At 34.6% G+C, this 25,476-nt stretch overlaps 4 protein-coding genes across 4 annotated transcripts; 2 read left to right on the forward strand and 2 right to left on the reverse strand.

The window, feature by feature from the left end:
• Positions 1-1,556: 1,556 nt before the first annotated feature.
• Positions 1,557-3,594, forward strand: TRIADDRAFT_62139 (uncharacterized protein; the record flags this gene model as incomplete). Its single annotated transcript, XM_002118053.1, has 7 exons — positions 1,557-1,650; positions 1,729-1,787; positions 2,349-2,685; positions 2,792-2,861; positions 2,988-3,097; positions 3,236-3,308; positions 3,483-3,594. 7 exons carry the CDS (start codon positions 1,557-1,559, stop codon positions 3,592-3,594), a joined length of 855 nt encoding a protein of 284 aa, XP_002118089.1.
• Positions 3,595-5,228: 1,634 nt separating this feature from the next.
• TRIADDRAFT_62140 (uncharacterized protein) lies at positions 5,229-9,071 on the reverse strand (the record flags this gene model as incomplete). Its single annotated transcript, XM_002118077.1, has 8 exons — positions 5,229-5,297; positions 5,449-5,568; positions 5,641-5,816; positions 5,877-5,924; positions 6,018-6,089; positions 6,533-6,631; positions 6,919-6,966; positions 8,936-9,071. The coding sequence occupies 8 exons, from the start codon at positions 9,069-9,071 to the stop codon at positions 5,229-5,231; spliced, it is 768 nt and encodes a 255-aa protein (XP_002118113.1).
• A 930-nt stretch (positions 9,072-10,001) lies between these two features.
• Positions 10,002-15,799, forward strand: TRIADDRAFT_62141 (uncharacterized protein; the record flags this gene model as incomplete). The annotated part of the gene is made up of 9 exons (XM_002118054.1): positions 10,002-10,038; positions 10,203-10,392; positions 12,140-12,287; positions 12,830-13,036; positions 14,247-14,487; positions 14,591-14,762; positions 14,952-15,111; positions 15,220-15,390; positions 15,497-15,799. 9 exons carry the CDS (start codon positions 10,002-10,004, stop codon positions 15,797-15,799), a joined length of 1,629 nt encoding a protein of 542 aa, XP_002118090.1.
• Positions 15,800-15,970: 171 nt separating this feature from the next.
• Positions 15,971-24,630, reverse strand: TRIADDRAFT_62142 (uncharacterized protein; the record flags this gene model as incomplete). The annotated part of the gene is made up of 17 exons (XM_002118078.1): positions 15,971-16,004; positions 17,007-17,080; positions 17,271-17,336; positions 17,442-17,750; positions 17,847-17,981; positions 18,114-18,264; positions 18,543-18,627; positions 18,739-18,873; positions 18,963-19,113; positions 19,293-19,697; positions 19,821-20,019; positions 20,371-20,408; positions 20,598-20,948; positions 21,046-21,306; positions 21,380-22,584; positions 22,900-23,046; positions 24,606-24,630. The coding sequence occupies 17 exons, from the start codon at positions 24,628-24,630 to the stop codon at positions 15,971-15,973; spliced, it is 3,771 nt and encodes a 1,256-aa protein (XP_002118114.1).
• Between the last annotated feature and the right edge of the window lie 846 nt (positions 24,631-25,476).

Genomic DNA, 25,476 nt, shown 5'->3' on the forward strand with positions numbered 1-25,476 from the left:
CGAATTTCTAAGGGTTTCACTAGGATATGAAAGATATTGCTGCAAGATGACCTCCTTCTATCAAATAGTGCATAAATGACATGATATTAGTGCGAATGCAACTTAAAATTACTCTGTATTCCGCCGAATTTCCACGGTTGCTAGGACATAAAAGATACCGCTGCAAGATAACCTCCTTCTATCCAAATGATGCAAAAATAATAATCGTTAAAAGTAGAGGAAGCTAATTTACTATTTTCTGAATGTGGTAGGGAATGTGCAGTTGTCATATTTTGTACTATTGCTATATTTAGGATGAGATCACTTCTCATTACACGATAGCTTATAAGTTCTACTAATTATGAAAGAGCATACTAAGTCATTCATTTGATTTCTCATAATAATCTGTAGATACTCTAAACTTGTTTACTTGTCAACAGGGTAAGAGAAGGCTATATAAATGAGCACATCTCTTACCTTAGATATCTTTCTAGTTGGTCCCTCCGACTATGCGCTATGTGCTTTGGATTTAAATGAACGTAGTTATTTAATTTCTTGTTTACCCTGTTCTCTGAGTTTATTAACCCTTGTTGCCATGACTGCCTAGTGGCAACAGTTTATTCAATCAGCTACAACTTTTTCTTGCGTTAACTCTTGTTCGCTTATCTCTGCCATCATCTCTTCCAAGTTGCACAGCTTGTTTTTGCAGTCCTTGATGTTGGTCAAAGTAATTCTATTGCTATTTCAAAGCAGCTATGTCTGAAATATATATATATATATGTTATATATATTAAATATATATAATAATATATACATATAAATATATATATAATATACATATATAAATATATATATATGTAATAAATATAACCTATATATATATGTACATCATATATAATCTATATAACCTATATATGATAATATATATATATATATAATTTCTTAAATATTTCTATTGTATTTCTTCAATTTCTTCATCATTTCTTCATCATCTCTTCCAAGCTGCACAGCTTGTTTTTGCAGTTCTTAATGCTGGTCCCGTTAGCGTACCTCCGTTACCATATTCATCGCCATGGTAGTTGCAACTTCAACAGTACTTTGACGCTACGTCTGTCCTTGACTACTTCTTATTACACCAGTCGTTGTTAGCATATCTTACCTAGAAGGCTGTTAAGGATATAACTCGCCATTGAAGCTTAGATATCATTTCCTCTTAGGCTAGCTAATGCTTTAGTACTGTATTGAGCGCTTGAAGTTAACTAAGCCTTTGCTCATTGCACCTCTTGTTTAACCTCTCTAAATTATCCAATTGCATACCAATTCCTTTAGCATTAAGTAATGTTTACGTACCTCTCCTATCATAGTATCCATACTGCCATCCAGCCGTCCTCCAAGCCATCAGTTATTCGAAGGCGAATTGGAGTGGTGAGAGGAAATCTTGCAGTTGGCAAATCCAAAAGTGCATGTTAAGGGCCTTTAGTTAGCCTTTCCAACATCGATTAAGCTATGCATCACTAACAGACTGTGCACTGGTTATTTTATGAGATTATCACCATCAATTCATGATTGAGGAGAAGATGGGTAAGCCTTATCATCGTCGAAATCGAAATATGAAACATCATAAAATGCAAGCAGCAACGGCAGAGGACGAGCCAAGCTATCCCGGCGAAGGTTGTATATTGAAATTGAGCTAAATGACCAATTGTGGCGATAAATGATCTTAATTGTGCATCAATGTTATCCCTGTAGACGTCGTTGATGAAGAAGAATCAGGATGGAATAAATTCCCGTTTCCTTTAGCCATGTGGGTAAGAGCACTGCAGCGATGATCAGTTCATGCAACTTGCAAATAGCATGTCACCATCTTCTTTTCTATTGCGTTGATATTATGGTGTTGACTGCTGATGCAATACTAACTGTTAGTCTGAATTGTCAAGATATAGATACGACTCTTTATTGAGTGTAATTATTTCAATTAAGTAACTTGTACTAGATATACTGTAAGTACATAAGAAAAGAGACAGTGTTGAAGGCTGTGCAAACTAGGCTAGAGGAAGAGAGTGAACGATGCGTGATTGCTTAGATCTCATCTTGTTACTCGTTGGTAACAACATATCGCTCGCTATTGATTGAGTTGATTTAGCTGTTGTTCCCTTACTCATTGGGAACTTTTATTCCCTAACGGAATAAATTAAATATAGCCAGATCTAAAGTCTGCTTGATTATTTATGACTACATCCCAGCAGTTTGGATAGACTGTTGATGTGAATTCAAATAGAATATTATCATGGATTTAGTATGCATCATAATGGTGCAAGGAGTTGATACATTACAATTTCATGCACTCTATTTGATTGCATTACATATAGGATTTTCAACATTGTGATCCGAAGAAATGCTCTGGCAGGAAATTAATGCGATTAGGCATAGTTCGCCAACTCAAAGTTTCAACGCGTTTTAATGGGATCGTTCTTAGTCCGGATGCATCACGTTATGTTTCACCAGAAGACGCCACTTTGATTGAAAAATTTGGTATTGCTGTCATTGACTGCTCGTGGGCCAAATTGCATGAGGTGCCTTTCACCAGGATGCGTTTTAGTAACTCTCGCCTGTTGCCATACTTATTAGCGACCAATCCGATTAACTATGGAAGACCTTGTAAGTTGTCCTGTGTTGAAGCTTTCGCAGCGACAATGTATATTGCAGGTAAACGATTAACCAACACATGTAATTATTGACAAGGTTGGACAATAGTTTTTGCATGATAGTCTATTAGGAGGATGATGACTTAAGATAGCTTATATTTGGATAGGATTTAAAGATTTTGCAGAAAGAGTACTGATGCCCTTCAAGTGGGGGAAAAACTTTATTGTTTTAAACAAGTATGTTGAATGTAATCATTGTTTATTCATCCGCTGCTAATGTTGGTAATATTGCATAAGTAACGGTAGTGGAAAGACCTAGACATGGCTATAGCATGGAATTGAATTTTTGTCGTAATATGATAGAGAATTATTAGAACAATATGCAAAATGTAAGACAGAAAAGGAGGTAGTCAAAGTACAGGAAAATTATATCCTGCAATGCGAGCAAGAACGCCGAGAACGGAAGAGTATTGGTACGTAAATTTCTCAAAAAGGACTTACAGGGTTATTTCAGTTTCCATTCTTTATTAGTAAAGTGTCTTTTGTTGTTACTTTATCCGTAAGCAGAATTGGCTATTTATTAAAATAAATACCCTTTTAAACGACAATAGATCCAATGGATATTGACTTGGATAAAGAATTTTGCAATCCTAACAGACCTGAATTAGGAATGCCATCAGCGAGGTAGGCAGTAGATTTACATCTTTCTCGATTGTATTCATTTTAAGGTAGCACCCATTCTGTTATAACTGTATGAATCCCTCTTTTAATCTATAGTTATGAGCAGATGTAACGATCTTAAAATTGAATTATTTAATTGGTGAAATTATTTTTTTGACATAATCTAATTTACATCAGCTCAAGCAGCGATGAAGAGATCAATGATGTCGCTGAAAAATTGGAAGGTGTTCTAGGCGAAAATTGTAAAAATGATTTGCCTGGTGCCGAAGCATCTGTAAATGAAAGTTAATAATACATAGCATGCTCTTATGTACATGTATATATCTCAAATTAACAAATTGCTTGGCTAGGAACACATTTTATTGTTGATGTAGCATTCAAGTATGGAATCATACTATAATGTAAATTTTTTCTACATTAATCAGTCACACAGACTTTGTATTACCATGTCATAAGTGTTTCCAAGTTGATAAATATGTATCCCTGTCAGACTACGAAAAAAAATCACTGCTACGATGCTTCTAAAGATCTAAACTTTCAATAGTTTGTCTAAATTTATTTCAATTCTTTCATTATTTTCCTGAATGATTGATTGATCTTGCAAAGATATATCATGCGTAGGACATTCATGGTTGAGAGATGAAACTGCCAGTAACGTATTCGAACTTTAACTAGACTAGCAATAAAACAATATCGAAAGAAGCTATGCTATGACACTTTTATTTATAGTTTTCACGATTACAATGCTTCCTTAATAACACTACCATTCAAGTCGCATGCATACGTCTTCGTATGACATTCCGGAAAAAGACTGTCAAAAGTGCTGCTTAATGTCAAGTCTATCAAGTCTCCTATACTTAAATTAATCATTGAAGCTTGATACGGTTTATTTTATTAATTCCCATCAGTATACAGAGCACAACGTAAATTTGTAGTATGGTCTGATTTATTATAAGATAATGAAATAAATTGATTATTATATCACTGCAGATGACTCAAGATACAATCCATTTTAATATTCCTGTATAATTTCAATTTATGTAATAACTGAATCAACGGAAGTCTTTCAAGCGTACAACACCAATCATATATATTATAGTTCATAGCAACCCGTTTGATATATTATGTTAACATTTCAATGATTAATTAGTACAGTATGATATATGCGCTAACAATCATTTTAGTCTATTACAATTTTTAGCTCTATTTGAGTCATCTTGATATAACTTTTTAAGTTACTTTAAATTACTGCATCAAATTAAGGTCAATAAATTTAAGCGGCACTTTTGCTACTGTCAATTGGAATGGAAGGATTATAATCCAGCTGGCTTGAAATGAAAGATATTAATTATTTTATGAACATATTTAGAAGTCATTGAAACAAGAGAAGCTCGCTATCAAGGTAACCATTTCATTTTAAATTTTAGATAGATCAAGGCAATGCAATAGCCTTATATGGAGGTAGTGACCTTCCAGTCAGCGTATTTTAAAGTGTTTGTAAAGCATTTACATAGGTCTAACCATTTCAATTTCTCTGCATAATGTATAATATCTATTACATATGTCATAAAAGGGATGGGATATAACGTACAACTTTATGTGTTTTGGAAAGTAGTGTACAATACAGAAAATTACGGTGTTAACGCTGAGATGGTAATTTTGTAAGTGTACATTCATGCACGCTAATCGCAAATAGATGAGATACATTATCAATCGATCGTTGAGTAAAAGGCCGCCAAATTAACTGTAGACGAGGAATAAATGTACTGGAAATCTCAGTTTTCATTCTTCTTAGTGGTATTGCCAATATTGAAATTGAAATACTCGTATGTACTGCACATAATTGCAAGAAGATGCTACTTGAAAGATCATTCGGAGTGTTTATCATATCTTGTACCCAGAAACAGCTAGCATCCCAGCCTTCTAATCTATTTTCTGCTTCTTAATACTCAAAGAAGCAAAATCAGCTAGTAACTGATTGACATGACTCACCTACAATAAATAGATATTTCGACAAAAGCGAAAACAGTCATTTGAAAAAGTATAAATTAAAAATACGATTTTCGTACAGCATCGCGATGTACTGTACTGTATATCTTTCTATATTGTACGCCTTTAGTGAGCAACAAATGTGCAGCATTACCTCTTTCGCTGTCGTTGAAATACTAATACGATTCGTGAGCATTTCAAGGTCATCTATATCTTTGTCGGTTGCATCTACATTCTTGGAGCTTTTAAGATAGTGCTTGAGCAATTTAACAACCTAAATTGGCGTGAATTCGTAAAGTATTTAGTGTTGTATTCCATCAACGCAAATAACATTCTATACTCGTACCTCCGTTAATTTTGCCTTTAATCCAGTTATATCGCATGAACAGCTTTCATCTTCATCTAATATACGTAAGTGCGATAATGCCAAATGTAGTGGTGTTATACCGTTAAAATCTGTAGCATCCACGCTAGTTCCTGGAATGACATAGCAAAAGCATAAAACTGATCGTTTTCTTAGAACTACAGTAAAAATAGGTTTCATCAACTTTAGTATTTCATTGATAAAATTTGACCACGAACCTGCGCCCATCAATGTAGTCAGAACTTCAATATTACTAGAGCAGGCAGCTGAAATTAACAATAGTGAGTTGTCTACTGTTCTCTTACATTAGTTATCGAAAGTATTTGACTTTAACAATTCCAATGGAGTGTATGATTTACCTAAATGTAAAGGTGTATTTCCGTTGCAATCACGTTGATGGACATCTGCCCCATTTTCGATTAATACCTTGACTGTAAATTTCATTTACTGTTAATGTAAGTATAGCACACACCGTACGATAGCAGCTTAAGCATAAAATTGAACAATATCTATTTGATAATGTCGTAAAGTTATTAATACTCGTACTTTGTACTGTTTCAATCAATAATGTAATTTTAAAATGTAACAAGATGATGAGAGCCCCAAATTGGAGTCTATGAGAAACAATTTGATCACGAATAACGTATACAGAGTAGTAGTATGGAAGTGATAGCTTTTCAATTTAGCAAACTAGAGTAACAAGAGTAATTAAGTGAACAGATAGCTACGATCTACAAGCTACTACTATAATAACACTTCCTCATATTTATATTACACCAATTTCATCAGCTACATGGTATAAACACAAGCATATTCCACCGCAAAGTTAGGATAAGACGATACCAATAGGATAGATTGGTTGCAATAGTCTTACCAATGCCATTATGGCCTAAATTGGCAGCGACGTGGAGGGCAGTTCTGCGTTTATCATCAGCCGCTCTCACATTAACACCACGATGAATGAGTTGACAAACTACAGTCAAAGACAGACATATCAAGCAATATTTTAAGCAACTTCGGCTGAAAAGACGTTGGATATACTGCAGTATAATCCAAAGTGACTATTGCTAATTGTACAATTACTTATAGATGGTTATTTACGGTAGGTTATTGCATTCCCTAATTTTAATTTACTCTAAACTGAACTACAGAACAACTATTCTAGTCTAAGTTGCCCGAGTTTTAACCGCATCATCACTATCTTTACATTGATTTCTATTTCATCGATGATACGATTCAATAACGATGCAATCACTTTACCTAGTTGAATATTTCCTTCAGTTGCAGCTCGTATTAGCCTTCTTTCCACTGTCAAAGTAAAAATGAATTCATCTGATCATCTCTACAATATTGACAACATGTCGTTCAACAATTACTCCAGCAGATGGCTCTTTTACAGCCAATTTGAAATTATCTGCAGTAGTAATGGTAATGTACTGAAAGCTTTGATACTGATTTTGCAGTCATTTTACATCAGCTATACGAGTATGCTCTTAACTCTGTTCTCTATGACTACATGGGTATCGCTGATTAGGCTGCTATTGACAATTTCGACTATTTGTATACGTAGAATAGCAGTCATGATCCATGATCATGACGCCTTTTACTGAATAAAATGATGGTAAGTGGTACTGATTGCTAAGGTACGAGCTAGACTAAAGCGATATAAACTATCTACTGCACTTTCTATCAATGCTGTTATCTTGACGAGGAATCCTAGTTGTCGCAGATTAGGCTGTTATTGACAATTTTGACTATTTGTACTCGTAGAATAGCGTTGATGATACAAGTTCTCGATGTCTTCTACTCGATAAATAGATGTTATATCGTACTGAAAGTAAGGGTACAAACTACACTAAAGCTTTACAAAATGTCTACGCCATTTCAATCAAGATTTTGATATAGACGAGGAATGATGGGTGTTGACGATCAGGACGTTATTGACAATTTTGACAACTGCATTTGTACTCAACATGTAGAATAGCATTCATGATACAAGTTCTTGACGCCTTTTGCTATGTCGTACTGATACAAACTGCCTACTTCACGTTCTATCAATAATTTGATATCGATGAGGAATGATGGGCTATTTTTGATTAAGACATTATTGACAATTTTGACTATTTGTACACGTAGAATAGTATGGATGCTACTAGCTCTTGACCCTTTTGCTATGTCCAACAGATACAATTGTATGTTCCACTTTCTATCCCTACTTTGATATAGACGAGGAATGATGGTATCACTGATTAGGACATTATGGACAATTTTTGACTATTTGTATTCGTAGAATAGCATTCCTGATACAAACTCTTGACGCCTTCTACTAGATAAACGGATGCTATGTCGTCCTCCACTTCCTATCAATACTTTAATATAGACGAGAAATGATGGGTATTGCTGATTAGGACGCGTTATTGACAATTTTGACTACTTGTACTCGTAGAATGGCGTTTCAGTCATGATAGAAGTGCTTGACATCTTTTACTGGATAAACGAATGCTATATGGTCCTGCTACAAACTTTCGGCTCCACTTGCCATCAATACTTTGATATGGACAAAGCGTGATGGGTATCGCTGATTAGGACGTTATTGACAACTTTGACTATTTGTACTGGTAGAATAATGATACAACTGCTTGACATCTTTTACAGGATAAAGGAAGGCTATATCGTGCAGATACAAACTCTCTGCTCCACTTGCTATCAATACTTTGAAGTAGACGAGAAATGATGGGTATTGCTGATTAGGACGCGTTATTGACAATTTTGACAACTTGTACTCGTAGAATGGCGTTACAGTAATGGTTACTAGTGCTTGACATCTTTTACTGGATAAATCAAAGCTATATCGTCATGCTACAAGCTCTCTGCTCCACTTACTATCAATACTTTGATATGGACGAGAAATGATGGGTATTGCTGATTAGGACCCGTTATTGACAATTTTGACTACTTGTACTCATAGAATGGCATTACAGTCATGATACAAGTGCTTGCCATCTTTTACTGCATAAACGAAACCTATATCGCCCTGCTACAAACTCTCCGCTCCACTTGCTATCGATACTTTGATATAGACGAAGCATGATAGGTATCGCTGATTAGGACATTATTGACAACTTTGACTATTTGTACTCGTAGAATGGCATGACAGTCATGATACAAGTGCTTGACATCTTTTACTGGATAAATGGATGTTATATCGTAATGATTGATTGTAAAGGTAGGTGATAGAAGAAAGCAATCCAAACTATTTCCTCCACTTGCAACTTACTATCAATACTTTTATATGGACGTGGAATCTTGGATCGGCTGGTGACTTTGTACTTCCTCTTATAATATCGATCGTGCACTTGAATTTTGGTCAGGACTTCATAAGCCATATCTTCACCACTTGCCAGTTCGTCCATTCTCTATTATTTCAACTCCTCTAATTCCAATTCACTTTTCACACCAATAGCATCTACTCCGATAAGTGTTGAACCCTTCAAGATCTTTTCTCCTTGGCTGTAGACGATTAATCTACAATCTACTGTAGACTGCCTAAGTGCATCTGCAACAATATCAATCGTTTAAATACAATATTATAATTGCCGTTGAAAACTCATGGCTATAACTGTTGTAATAAGCCGATTTTCATCTCTCAATTAGCCCTTGCAGACACGATGACAATTAAGGAAATCAACTTGCAATTTTCTACTCCACATCAAGTCCAAAAAATGCCTAAAATACCCCCCAAAAGTCGCGACCACTGTCTAGGTCTAGGCGAGCACTGTCGCCATTTCCAGCGTTGCTAGGATAGTTGAAAGGATTGTTGCAGCCTAGTAGGCTATTTTTGATGACCCGTTCATGAGTGAGCATCGCATACTAATCCTAGTTGATTTATGATCGGCGGTCGTCGATGGTGGAATTTGTCCTTCGTAGGCAATGGAGCTTTAGCTTAGGCAAGGTTGTGTATAACTAATGTCGCAAATTGCGGCATAATAGCCAGTGTAAGATTTAGAATAGACATGGTTGTATACGACATCTATTTTACTCGCTATTTTGCGAGCATAATCCTACATGAATTGTAATAAATTTATCATTCCTAATCATTCCAATCCATCAATATGAATGATACAGTAGGTTATTTAGGATTGATTGCAGCCATTGCAATCTTTCTAGCGGTTATACCATCATCATGCGGATTTTAAAGTTTTGCGGTCTGCATGCATGAAGACTGTGAGCTATCTAAGTACACTACTGACCACCACCCAGTGTTTCGACCACTATACTGTAGCATGGCCTAAACGACAACAGTTTGCAGGAAGCTGGATAACCTTAAGGTCAACTACCCAATCATGACTACTGCCCCTGGTAGATGGCAAGGGAGTAGAGGTTGGATTGCCATTTCAATATGGCGTTTCAGCATCGCTGAAATCATTTGCAAATTTGCAAACTTTCTCCCAACTTTTAACTTATTATTGGCAGCCATTGCATCGATGAAAGATGGAGTTTCATTCTCGACGTTCTCCAGATTATCTGTCGCCATGGATGTGTAGCAAGTAGTCAACCCCTTGCGAGTCAAGTAGGCTTGGAGATTCTACGCCAAGGTGGTAATGCTGCTGATGCTGCAGTTGGTGTGGCCGCGGCACTCAATGTCACCGAGCCTTGCAGTACTGGCATCGGAGGGGATTGCTTTTGCTTGTTTTATCATGCAGGCAAAAAGCAAGTGCTTGGATTAAATGCCAGGTTAGGCTAATATTATTACATTGAGAGTACTGTAGAGAGAGAGTAGAACGTCTTGCAAGAAGACGTTCGATTTCGACTGCTATCCTTAAACCATACGATGATTTATCTCTTCATCCAATGTCGTCTTGTGTTTTTGCTGGTTGGATGACAATGTATTTTTGCTTTTTGGATGATAATGATGCTAGCATAGAATAGGAGTATAGTATTTTTGCTAAGATGGTGCCACCTCCCTCTACAATGTCGTGTTGTATTTTTACTTGTTTGATGATAACGATCCTAGCATGGAATAGGAGTAGTGTGAGATTGCTAGGATAGTGTCTAACATTCTTGCATTCAGCAAGGATAGCGCAACGTCTTAAGAAAGTGTCATCATTCTTACTCTACTCTTCTACCACTAGACTTATTCAATAGGATGATCCACCTCTCTCTACAATGTCGTGTTGTATTTTTACTTGTTTGATGATAACGACCCTAGCATGGAAAAGGAGTAGTGTGCGATTGCTAGGATGGTGTCTAATATTCTTGCATTCAGCAAGGATAGTGTAACGTCTAGAGAAAGTGTCATCATTCTTACTCTACTCTTCTGCAACTAGACTTATTCAATAGGATGATCCATATCTCTCTACAATGTCGTGTTGTATTTTGGCTTGTTTGATGATGACGATGCTAGCATGGAATAGGAGTATAGTATTTTTGCTTGCTTGAAGCTAACGATGCTAGCATGGAATAGAAGTAGTGTGCGATTGCTAGGATGGTGTCTAACGTTCTTGCATTCAGCAAGGATAGCGTAACGTCTAGAGAAGGTGTCATCATTCTTACTCTACTCTTCTACAACTAGACTTACTCAATAGGATGATCCATATATCTCTACAATGTCGTGTTGTATTTTGGTTTGTTTGATGATGACGATGCTAGCATGGAATAGGAATAGCGTGCGACTGTTAAGATGCTATCCTAGATCAGGCTAACAATCTTGCATTCAGAATGGATAGCGTAACTTCTTGAGAAAGTATCATCATACTTACTCTACTCTTCTACATCTAGACCTATTCAGTAAGATAATCCATATCTCTCTACAATGTCGCATCGTATTTTTGCTTGTTTAATGATAATGATGCTAGAATGGAACAGGAATAGCGTGCAAATGCTAAGATGGTGTCCTAGGTCGGGCTAACATTCTTGCATTCAGCAAAGATAGCATAACATCTTGAGAAAGTATCATCATTCTCACTCAACTCTTCTACACCTAGACCTATTCAATAAGATGATCCATAGCTCTCTACAATGTCGTGTTGTGTTTTAGCTTGTTTGATGATAATGACATTATAGTGGAATGGAAGTAGCGTTCAATTGCTAAGATAGTGTCCTAGGCTTCCGTGTCTTAATTAAGTTAAGCCAACATCCTTGCATTCCGCTAGGGGAGCGGGATCAACATGGATCTGGAAGTTCTAGAGTCAAAAATAACTTAATATTGTAGGAGTCGGACATCCATGCTGATCCGGATGATCCATCTCTCCATAGAATGTGTTTTGGCTTGTTTGATGATGTTGATTGACATTATAATGGAATAGGAGTAGCTTGCGATTGCTAAGATAGTGTCCTAGGTCTCCAAACAGTTAATATACTGTACAGTACTGTAATAGTGCCATTTTAACTTTCAAGACCAATTACGACAGTATCTATAATTTATTTATACGCCCCCCCCATTTGCATAAGATTAATATACGAGTATTCATATTTACTTTAGTGGTCGTTGTCCTGCTGGTCTAAACATCAATGTCTTGGCAGAACAGGGCATTACCGACAAATTGCCATGGTTCAGTCCACATGCAATAACCGTTCCAGGCGCGGCTGCTGGATGGGTTGATACGGTAGAAAAATTTGGTAGCGGTAAGGTGAGTCAATGTGAAATGCTAATAGATCCATTAGACATCGAACACCCCTACCAGTTGCACAGTCAATAATGCTGAAATGACTGTTTACAATTCTTTAGACCACAGTAGTATGTATATAAATACAGTTATACTCTAAACTGCTATACGTATTATGATAGAATGCAATTGATCATGATTATGGAATTGCAGCTCTATATTCAAAGATCCAAATCGATCGACACTCCACGCATTGTACCAGACCAATCCACATGATTTCAAAAGATACTCACGACCTTCCTCGAACATGCTCATCCATTTAGACTATGGAGGTCTACATCTTAGTTGAATAGTGATATTGTAACAAAATCAGTCCATCTTCATCGACATCTGGATTCAACAACTTACCTTACATAATGTTCTGAGTACAGTCACGACAATTGAATCGATAGTGATGCTATTCTTATATGCTATTTATTTCTGAACTATAATTGCTGTTAATATTTTGTACTACAATATATATACAATGGCTATGGTAATGAAAAATAAAATTGTTTGATTTATAGCTGGATTTGGGACAAATTTTACAGCCAGCTATCGAATTAGCAGAATATGGTTTTCCTGTTCATCCGGTCGCAGCGCATCATTGGCAGGTTGGAGCACCCTTATTGACTAATCCAAAAAATCGTTTTGGTTACGAAATGCTTTTGAACGGTAAACCACCTAAGGCTGGCGAAATTATGAAAATGCCAAATCTTGCACGGACTTTTAGGGTTGGTTATGCTATGATAAGCAATAGTATTCATATCTATCATGCGAATTTGTTTATGTGAATAGCAGTACTGTGACATCAAAGTTGGGTTTTGATCAATGAACGTTGCTGTAGGAGATCATTTCTTGCAGAATGGTAGTATTATATATGTCCATCAAAATATTTTAATCCTACAACTATATATGGAATAATGTACCAAATAACTTCTGATCGGTACATCTACAGTATAGGAAATCATTTGACACCTTATTAATTAATTAATAAGTTGATAAGTTTTGCCCCTAATACAAAATTAATATCAATCATATAGCCGCATATGGAATTCTGTTCACGGTACGGTATAAAGTTACTGAACCTCTCTTAAGTGAGCACATTATCGTAAACCGTCAGTAAAGCGACGGGAGCTTGCACTAATATATATATATATATATATATATATTATACAGTATGAATGAGTGGGTAAGAGTGTTCCACATAGCTAAAAATGGAGAGTTACTGTAAGATTAGAGAAATGCGGTACGTATATCAGTATATGTCATACACTCTACTACTACACAGTACACGGTATAAAGTTACTGAACCTCTGACAGGTCTACGACAAATGGTAATACTATCTGTTAAATGAGCACATTATCGTAAACCGTCAGCAAAGCGACGGGAGTTTGCACTAGTAATTCATGATTAGTGAAGCGTAGGAATTATTTAACTTCTTTTAGCAAGTTTTCTCTATCATAACATTTCAATCCTACAAATGAAATATTGTTCAAGTTGATGCTTGATCAGTTTCTTGTTGGTAATTATTTGACTCTTTTATAATCATTCAGTAAGATTTATCCCTATCATAATATTAATTTTAACCTTGTATAGATTCAGCTTTAAGATGACTCTTGATTTGTACAGCGTAAGAAATCATTAAACTTTTATAGTATATAATAGTAAGATTGATTTATATCATATGTTATTATTATGAGTAGAATAATACCCGAGGTAATTCTTAATCATCAAATAGTATATCTTTCAATACTTACAGTAAATTGAATAAGATTTATCTCGATCATATCATTGTAATTGTGTCTACAATTGAAAATAATACTTCTACGAGGTAATTCTCGATCAGCTAAGCTTAGGAAATTATTCAACTCCTTATTGTTAAGCGTTCATCTCCGCTAATTTTATCAAACATTTTCTTAATTAATATTACTATTAAATAGGAGCTAGCCACGCAAGGGAAAAATGGTTTTTATAGCGGACGGATAGCTAATGCGATTGTTGACATTGTAAAAGAACACGGCGGTTTAATGACCCTCGACGACCTATCTAGTCATTATAATACTTTCGATGACCCCATATGTGTCAATTATAAAGGAATTAATGTATGGGAAATCCCGCCTAATGGTCAAGGCATTACTGCTTTGCTAGCGCTTAACTTGCTAAAAGGATACGATTGGAATGGTATGCAATTTTAACTTCCAGTGTCTCAAAATAACGTCAATCTTGTTATATAATATCGATAAATATTATCATCCTTACATTTCCATATTTCACCTTTGACTAGGTATCGAGCATAACAGTACTCAGTACTTACATACTTTAATCGAAGCAATGCGCATAAGTTTCGCTGACTCGTCGTGGTATGTCGCTGATCCAGAACAAGTCAATATACCTATTAAGGAATTATTGTCCAATCGCTATGCTAATGAACGACGACAGCTAATAAAATCTGATCGGTTAGCAATCATTCAAATAGGTGTAATAATAGCGTTATCGTAATGAAATTTTGTCGAGATAGGAGTAAAGTAAAATCGGTTTAAATTGCGTAACCTGAAGATAAAACAAACTTGGCTTATTATTTCTACTACTAAAAGCGAGGCTGTAAGTCTGTAACTAATACTGGATCATCGTTACATAAATTCTAGGGCTACAGTATCAGTTGAAAAAGGGAAACCATTCAATTGTAGTGATACAGTTTATTTTGCAACAGCTGACAACGAAGGCAACGCATGTTCATTTATTAATAGCAATTACATGGGTTTTGGAACTGGCATCATTCCGGAAGGTTGCGGCTTTACATTACAGGTTAGAAATTGGATATATTCCTTTTATATTTCAACTGCATTAATGGAGTATTCATTTTCATTTAATACTGATATTATTGGAATAATTCACTGTTGATGTCCTGTACAGAACCGTGGATCAAATTTTTCTTTAGAAAAAGATCACCCGAACATTTTAGCACCTCGGAAAAGACCTTATCACACAATCATTCCCGGAATGGCGACATGTGCATCTTCTGGCGATCTTTACGCTAGCTTTGGCGTGATGGGTGGCTTCATGCAGCCGCAAGGACACGTGCAGGTAGACAACGCTATATACTGCTTGTATCTGTATCATACATCTTTTTGACAGGATTGGGTTTTGGCAAAATTACATATATTTGCTCTTGTTCGCTACGAAATCTTAGGTAATGTTGAACATGATTGACTTCGACATGAACCCTCAACAGGCCTTGGATGCCGCAAGATTTTGCGTTGGAAGTGGGCATAAAGGAAGCGCCGGTGGAGTTAATTTAGAAAAAGGTTTACCGTGTGATACCCGTGATAATTTAGCGGATATGGGTCATGATGTAAGTGATCTAATCGAAGGGCATGGACGAGCGCTATTTGGCCGAGGACAAATCATCTTAAGGAAAGAGGATGGCAACGGTTGTCGCACCTGGTGGGCAGGCTCCGATCCAAGAGCGGATGGATTAGCCATTGGCTATTAGTAACTTCCTGATTAAACTCTTAGTTTAATTTATCTATAAAGGGAATCACTTGTATGATTTTAGGATCTAGCAACCCTAGAATATCCAATTAATCAACTCTTACATGCATTACACGAGTACTTTCTTCATTCTTAAATGAATATTACGTTTTTTTAATTTTATTTTTATAACTTATACAATTTTAAGAATTACACTACCAGTTATCCTTCGTTTGAATATAATTTTAAAAAATATTAAAATTGCTAAAACTTGTTTTATCTCCGATAATGCGTGATTGAAGTTTTTCTTAGTATATTTTGATCAATTGATCTTAATTATAGCACGAACTTGAACTCTTTCATTGTAAATGCATGAACTATAAATTATTTCATTCACTTAGTATTACTACCTTAAATTGCTGCTAAAACCTGGGCTTAGTCAACCTTATCTCCATTCCATAGAAGCTTATATTTAAGTGCAATAAACATGTTGTAACAAGTGTAATTTATGCCAGAATTAACCTGACACAACAAAATTTTATCTTATTAGCCCAAGTTTAGGTTTTTAACCAATAGCTGACCTACATGACCATGAAAGATACAGCATATCTAAGAGTTTACGCAAGCTTACGAATATTACGTTCATAAATGATATACGCTGCTCTAAAATAATTATAGATGTCAGTATTGGTAATATGACATAGTTGAACACCATTAGTGCATAGACCGCAGAGTAATTTAAAAGAATTAAAATTTTTCTCTATATGATAAATGTATCATTAATATGTAATTATCAAATCACTTTTTATACGAGTATATAGGTCATAAGCAGAAAAATAATGTTACACATGATTTACATCCACAAAGTGTACAGTCTATCGTATCATTGACAACCTTTATGGCTTACGATAATAACACTATAGTAGAAAGATAAAATGGAGAAATATAACGTAATAAGTTGTTTTATAGGCATGAAAACGGTATGTTTTGAGGCATTTTGGATAGCGTTAGAGTAAGATTGCTTCCACCCCGTCGGATAATAGCAAGTGCACTATGGACAAAAACAGAGACATTAATTTTACTCTAAAGTTCTATATACGAATATAAGTTTTACTAGATAGTAAATAATTAGCTAGTTCGAAAAAGACCATGATGTATGCTCAATCTTATCTCTTAGGGTAAAATAAATTATTATATGAATAGGTAGTTTTCTTACAGAAGTAAATTACCTCGAATACTCGACGCCAGATAAACTGATGCCGTTAACAGCTATGATTTTATCACCGGAGCTTATACGATTACCCTATTTAACAAATGGCATGTCAAATATTTCAATTTTACTCCCACATATACGACTCTAAATTTTAAATTATTGTAACATAGTAGCATATGATTTTATTACTCTAAGAGTGATTCTAGGCAGTAGTGACTCTACTACATTCTCCCTGGTAGTAACAAAATCTTTCCAAATGGGTATCTGAAACTTTACCTACCGATGATGCAATTCCCTCTGGTTTAACCTCTGCAACAAAGACTCCCTCTTTACGAAATACGGATTTCTAATTTTAAAATTAGATAAATGTAAAGTCTTATTGAACTGCGTAAAATTATAGTCTATTAATTCATTTACTAGAAATAAGCAATTAGAATTATAGATTACTTACAGTCCCGTCTACAAGTCCTAAACCTAAATCACCATGCCTTTTGTGTAATATCACAGTAGTCACTTCACGATCCTCAATTAATTGATCTCGGACTATTAAATCGTGCTTGGACTGTGCTGACGAAATATCGTTTGTTTCGCAATCGACGAATATTTCTTTGTCATCGCGAATTGGACTTTCATCAATCTCGGCAAAAATAATATCATCTATATCCGTCGAATTGGCGAATAAAGACGTACTGTCTGATTTTAGCCACTGTTGTATTCTATTACTATTAATCTTAGGAGTAGATCCATCGCTGTCTGTTAACTACTCAAAGAATAATCCGAATTATGCGTATGTTACGAAAAGCTATTAAAGATATGCACATCAATATCACTGAACTGATTACTCAAGATAATATACCTTTTTACTTTTGGTGACTTCTGGACGAGAATACTTTGACTTTATTTTTTCACATCTTTTATCATTACAGTCTTTAGACACTTTAGATCCACCATCGATCACATTGCTATTTTGCAGTACGGTACTCTTATTAGTCTAGGAAATGGTTATAAAAGAAATGGTTAACATCTTTAATACTTCTACTGCCGCTTCAGTATCAGAATAAGACAATCAGCAGTAGTTGATCAGATTATTTTTATAAACGTGTTTACCGTTTTGGGGAAATACCTGTTTAATCATATCAGCATTTCTACAATCTTTTCGTCCATCATAAGAAACTTGCTCCAGGAACATTTCCGGATCATACTCGTAAGAAGAGCGACGAGAGTTTGTATGCGTCAAATTATCACACATTTTCATTAAAGCATCAGTGATAGAGCTGAAGAATCAAAAAATAATGTTACGGCTGCGATATTTTTGATATAAGTTATTAGCTATCGCAGAAAATTCCAGTTTTCAAAGATATGGATATGAGAGAAAACGCAGAAATGCTGCTCATAAGATAAGTATCTCGCTATATCTAAAGTAGTTTCTGAAGTTAAAATAAATTATAAATGCTACATAAGAGGAATAGAGAGCACGTATGTGTTTAGTTATAACATAAGTGATGAAACAGAGAAGCTTATTTTATGTAATTCTTTTCTAGTCGTAATTTACCTTTTGCACTTAATTGAAATTTTTCTACTTATTTTTTTCTCAATCTGATCCATAAATTTACTTTGATCCATGGATGATCTTCTTTCTGTTTTAATGAAACATTGGGTTATTTAGCCGACAATTTAAATGAAACCAGATGGAATAAAGCTATTGCATAGACAAATACGAAAATGTTAGAAGTAATTACAATAATTACCTCGAGAAGCATTATTTAGGATTTGGATATTTTGATACAGCATCCCTTCTGGGGGATCACCATCTAGATTAACGATATAATCTTTGGCCGGTAATGAAAAGAATTCATTTATTTGCCATGGTGCCACAAGTTGAACTATACAAAAAAGATAATTTTCGTTACAGATGCTGAAGAAAGCAAATATAGGATATAAACAATTATAAGAAACTGAAATGCTACCTCACCTGTGCTTAAGACTTCTTGTGAGACATGCTGAGGTGGTAGCCAAAGCATAGGAGGAATGACATAGGAATTAAATTGATGCTTACTCATGAACCAATGCAGCTGTGGTGCGGTGAGTTTGTTATAGGTAGATGATAACTTCTCCCATGAAGACTTTTTATAATAGCAAATGACAAAAAAATCCGTCAAAATGCATTCATAATATCATCATCGTTTGCATTTAACATTAATTTGGGGATAGTAACGATTAAATCAAAGTTCTATTTACTTGGGTATTTATTTAAAAGCCAAACAATTATACTCGTACAGCGTATTGGAATGAAAACTATTACCTGAAAGAGATGTTGTGGTATTGAGGCTAATAAATGGGCAACTTGAATTGCAGATCCCATTTTATCCGTTGCCAAGTAATTAAGATCGACTTGATTAGTCCAGTTTAGAATGTTATTCAAATTTTGTTGCAAGGATATACCGTGAGATTGATCATAATTGCCGCTAACACCATATTTTATAGTAATGTCTAAAATCTTATAATTGAGGAATTCCAAGATGTTGGATAAACAAGCATTTCTTGCTTCAGGGTGTAAATCGTAGAGAGTGGATAAGTCATAAACTGCATTAAGAATTGTAGCAATGGAAGAGAAAGAGATATTTCGAAAAATATCAATAACATTTCCAGTCAGGGAATTTTTTTCTGACGAATAATTAGCAGATTCTGAAATACTTTTGCGCAAAATCTACAAAAGGAAAAGCAAACCTTTAATATTACTTTCAAAACAGATCAAATTATAGATGATTTCTGCCAAACTAAGTAATTATTATATGAAGAAATTGCTCAGCTCTATTGATTAAGCACTTACTTTGATTATGATGGAAACAATTTGCGATAAAGATTGTTGTGAAACATTAGTTAGCAAATGAAAATCATTGCTTTTAACTTCTTTAATAAGAGAATGTGTATTGACAAAGTGCAATACTTCTATGGTATTTGCTATCCATAAAACGAGATTGGATAAAGTTGGTAGTACCGCATTTAATTTTTCAGTGGCATCCTTTCCTCTAAATGTGCGAAGGAATCAGAAATTTTAATTATCTGGCATTTCACAACTCAGCTTCTATATTCTAATCGATAATCAGCTATGAGCAATTTGAAGATTTTTGAGCCAGATAGTATGTTAGCGATATTACGATATTAAAAATTCGACTATAAAACTTTGATATTTGCACCAGGCAACTTTCCAATTTAAATTTGTTGATATTTTGAGATAATTAACTACTATCGATATGCAATAGTTTTGAAGATACTGTGTAATAACCTCACTGCGACTAGCATACATTATTCTATCCAAGCCATTACATACTGATGCTTTAATAGTTTTATATTATTATTCAGATATTCGGGAATCAAACCTTGGGAGAAGCTGAGATTTAAGAGTAGTTATGGCCTCCTGCAAAATAGAAGCGTGATAACATTTAATTTTCGTCATTTTGTTATGATATAGCAAAGCTATAGATTGATTAATGGCTAATAATGTCTGTAGATGGTGCCAATCATTTCATCAATATCAAACACTATTTAACGAAAGATATGAAAGTACGAAGTAGGAAAATATAGCCTTGTACAGTTATAAAATTACCTCATTATTATTTTTTAGCATTTGATATATTTTGTCGGTAAACAGTATGGTGGATTCTTTGCCATGATTTTTAATGGAATATTCTAAGCTCATAGCAAGGACATATGCTGGTGCTAACTTGAACGTTTGAGTCATTGCCGGATCAGCTAAAATATTGATAGAAGATAATAGCTGATTTTCCTGTTCTAGACCATATTCTAATTCCAGTCGGTTATCGTCCTTCGGTGATGAAGGTTCATTTTGGTTAATAAACGAAGGTATGTAGGCTTCGTTTTTCTCAAAAACGGAACCATCAAAATCTAATTCGTCTTCAAAATTCGTTTGAGTTTGGATGCTAACCTTGGGTATGATCTATAACGCAAATTGCAACGGGAAAAAAGCTATTAGCATAATTAATTTGGAAATTACTTCTAAGAAATTACTCTATATTAACCCTATTGGACAATACCTCTGAAGATGGATTAGACTGAGTTGGTGCGGGTGCTGGAATTGAATTTAGCCAAGAAATTTGCAATGCCGAATCTGAAACTTTTTTGGGATTTTTATAGATGAACAAATAGTAACGTCCGAAGCCAATTAAATCCCCTGGCGTAAGTTTTGTTTCAGCAACAATCTTGACGTTATTAACAGTTACTAGGGCGCCTTCGAATGGACTCAGCCAGACATCAGTTACAGCCTCACTAGAATCCGAGTCTTGATCATCTGAAATCTAAGTAATAAGCTGCAAGTTAGCTAAATGCATTCTACACTATCCTGATTGGGTCGATTTAAACTTAAGCTACCTCGTGCTGATCTTCATTAACGGAACGATTGTAAATCCAGCAATGCTGTGGTAAGATATCAGGTGATCGAAGAAGAATTTCATTTTCGGTTGTACAATCGCCACTGTAACGAAAGCAAACTAGTATAACGCGTTGTAATATATTATAAATATATTCATCTTCTTTTAATTCAAAGCCACGTATCATGACAAAATGAGGACATTGGGAGGAGGATTTGGATAATTTACGCGAAGGTGGTGTTGGGGTTTCATCATCCGATTTTATACGATCGGATTGAATCCCTTCATCCTGCAGTTGTTCATGTTGTGCATGGTCTTGTTGCTGTTGCGTCGATAATTGAGCAGGATAAACCATTTCCAATACATTTTCATGCGAAGAAAAACTCTTTACCAGCCTTTTCCGTAAATTTTCCAATCCTGTAGAGGATTCGAAATCAGCTAGGTATGCTAAAGCATCGGTTTTCCACAACAGCTCAAAACGCCGTTCATACTCTGGTGCTACTTGCCAAAATGTTTGCAATGCTAGTGGCTGCTCATAGTCATCAAGTACTCTAAGGTAAAGGGGCTGAGATTGATCAGATTTACTACCACTGTTGCCTTTACTAAATCGCCGACTTGTCTTACGATCTTTAGCCGAATAGATTATTTCACATAAAGCGTAATACTTGCGATTAGTAATGTCTAATTTTAATCTTTCAATTGCTTCTTTAATCACTTTTTTAACATTCACACGATTTGAAATCATCAAGGGTTCGGGTCGAATGCCATTTGTCACATTAATGTTAGCATATAAGCGAAAGATTGAAGGATAAAATAGTGAATTATCACCTCCATATTCAGTTACTGGAGTCTTCTTGCAGTTAGAAGTAGCTTTGCTAGACATAGACATGGTTCTGCTGCTCTTAGAAAACAAGGCAGATAAAGATGATAGCCCTTTCTGCTTCCCTTTACTTTTCTTGCTGTTGAAACTGCCTTGATCCGTAAAGTAGCTTCCTTCTTCAGGCGATTTAAGAGTTGGTGAATCTGTTCCGGCATCTTCGGTGCTTCGAGTTCTAATTTTAATCGAACCGATGGAAATTGGACGACTACTTGATCTTACTCGTGAAATACTAGTCTGTTTCACAGCTGCGATAGCCTCTGCAGGCTTATTCGCATTAGGGTCGGACATACTTCTTAATCTCACTTCGCTATCTGGAAAGTATGAAACTTAAATTAAATGAAATTCTAATAGTTAAATTTATATTTTACCGACTAATTAGATTGATAGCTGATAGTTGACTTGACGAAAGAATGATTCAATAAATAGTTGATCGTGTAAATAAATTTATTTGGTGTAATGAAGATCTACCATCTTGCCCAATAGAGATACATTCGGCCAGATCTCAATTTCTCAATTTTATTTACACAGGTATAAAATATTGCGAGTATTTATAATTTCTGAGTATTGTGGTAGTGATAAAGTATATGCTATTATAAAATGCTATGCTGTATCTAGTCTAGATAAGTTATTATGGTACTTACATTTAAAATTATCTATTGGTGAACTCTTCTGCTCGTCACTACTCGCTGTAGGCGTATAACCAGTCAATTGGAGTAGAAATTGAATCTCACTTTCAGCGCTAGTAGCTAAATCCAATGGATAGTCTTCAGACTGTAATGATGTTTTAGCTATAAAAGGAATGCAAAATGAAAGTATTAGCAACAGCTTCCTTGCTACTATTAATACTAGTTAGCGAGTTGATCAACTGCTTTAAGGCGGAAATATTGTTATGATCAAATTTTTCGCTATTTTAATTGACCGCTGAGTTTAATTATATTGATTAAATATTTAATTTTCTGCAAATCTTTTCTTAATTATACCTCTTTTTTCGATATATTAGTATTCAAGTAACAGTTGACGTCAAAGTGTTATGATTTTAATTACAAAAGAATTAATAAATTCGTCAACTCTTGTCTATAACAATTCGCAAATCACTGTAGATAATATGATTTAATTATAACAGTGGTTGACAAGCTTAATCTTAGTTGAAAAGAGCTAATACCATCAATAAGATGAATCGACTACAGATAAATGGACCTGGTTTAGTCGTTAAAACTTTGGATCATTTAAATAGTTTTGACAATATTTCTACTCCTACACCGCGGTAAAAGTAAAAATTTATATAAACTCAGCATTGGCTGGAATCTGAATGGTTTGTGTTGATGTAAAGGACAATTTAGTAGTTTTACTGCTACGATACATAATTGATTGAAAAGATAATTTCGGGTATAAATTGGTCAAGATGATCAACAATAAGCAATAAAAGGACGACGTGATGCAATTTTCATGCTCAAATAAACTATATTAAATATGACCTTGATGATACAAAATTATTCCAAAGTTTTTTGTTAGCACTAATCAAGTGGAGATGAAATGCCCAAGTATAATGTGTGTAAAAATCTTTTTTGAGAAAAGAATTAAAAATCTGCAGTGAAAACAAATTAACTAAATCAGAATTCACAAAAGGAAAACATTTTGTATTGACTAGTGGTTAATCTACCTTATGTTGTAATTTAGTACTGCTTGTTGTAACTTTTACATAGCTGAGAGCATATCTATTTGGATAGCAGCTAATAAAGTACTTTAAAGAAATTATCAGTGCGTTTTTTTCGTCCCAGGTTCTTAACCAGAGTACCTCAACGTGTAGCTAACTGAAATACTAGTGCGAAATTACAACATTTTACTCTTTAAAAAATCAAATTATACGGTACAAAAAATTCTCGAATTTTCTTAATTTTGAGCTCCTTGTATTTTATATCAATGCCTTGAAATCTTAATTGTAACAGAATTCGTATATTGAGATGGAATAACCTTTTATAAGACATAACCTAGGGAACATGATACAAATAATAAGCCAAATTTTCAATATCTATCGAGTATGAGGTGAATATAGTAACGACTGCATTTGCAATCTTTACTTTTTCTAACGAGTGATTTGAGATAAAAGATACCTAACATTTAATATTAAAATCTAAAGAAGAGCTTTATGCTACGGAAAACATTAGATAAATTCGAAAATCAGAAAGTCAAGAGTTAAGATTCATACGACATTGGCAATTTTCATCTGATTCCGATGAAGACGCTAGATTAATTAGTAAAGACTATAACGCTACAGAAAGAAGGGATTTAGAAGGACTGCTCTGACCTAAATCCATATTATAATACGATAATTAGCCATAACGATTACCTTTGGATAGACGATAAATATGCATCTTTGTGAGCAAATATCCGTTAAATAGCTTGAAATTGTTCTAAATGCTACAGAAACTGATTCCTATAAGAAAATATTGTCTTGGTAACATAATCTGCATTATGATGACGACCTTAGTCAGCAAATCTACCAAAGGTGTTCTACAAGTGATGTTTAGATGAATATTTAACGGGCTGCTAAGAAATATCTGCTTGAGTTTTGTCGGTATGATGTATCATAAAATAAAAAGTGGAATATTAATATATTTTGAAGTATGATACTGTTATCGTCAATCCTGAGAATCGATCAATAACGGTACTACATAGTTAATGTTTACTGCTAATCATTAATGTCATTGCAGTCTGATCAGCATTGCTGTGCCATAAATTAAGCCAAAATTTGTCAAATAAAATAAAAAAATTAAAGCAAAAATATCAGAGTGTACTGTCTTAAAAGAGAATATGAAGTAAATCAACATTATGATGGTTTAATACTGATTAACCTCAGCTCTAATGGAGATAACACTTAGGGCAACCTTATTAACCCTATCTCTGTAACTAACAGTTGCGTTAGTAGTATATCAAGCTAGAAATTGTTAAATAAAGAAATGTTAAAGCAAACATTTCAGAGATCTACTTTCATAAAAGAATGCTAGCTAAATGGATACCATGGTGGTTTAATATTGATCCCTTTCGGCTCTAATGGTTATAACAAGTAGGGGTAATCTTATTATTCTACTCATATATTTTACCCATAATTCGCTATCATCGAATAATTAATAGTGAAATTTTTAAAAGTTATTGCTATGCGATGATTATACGTACATACTTTCTACCGAACAAAAAATAAAATGTCTTTGCGATATAAA

This window comes from Trichoplax adhaerens, genomic scaffold (assembly GCF_000150275.1).
Source record: "Trichoplax adhaerens TRIADscaffold_36 genomic scaffold, whole genome shotgun sequence".
NCBI lineage: Eukaryota > Metazoa > Placozoa > Uniplacotomia > Trichoplacea > Trichoplacidae > Trichoplax > Trichoplax adhaerens.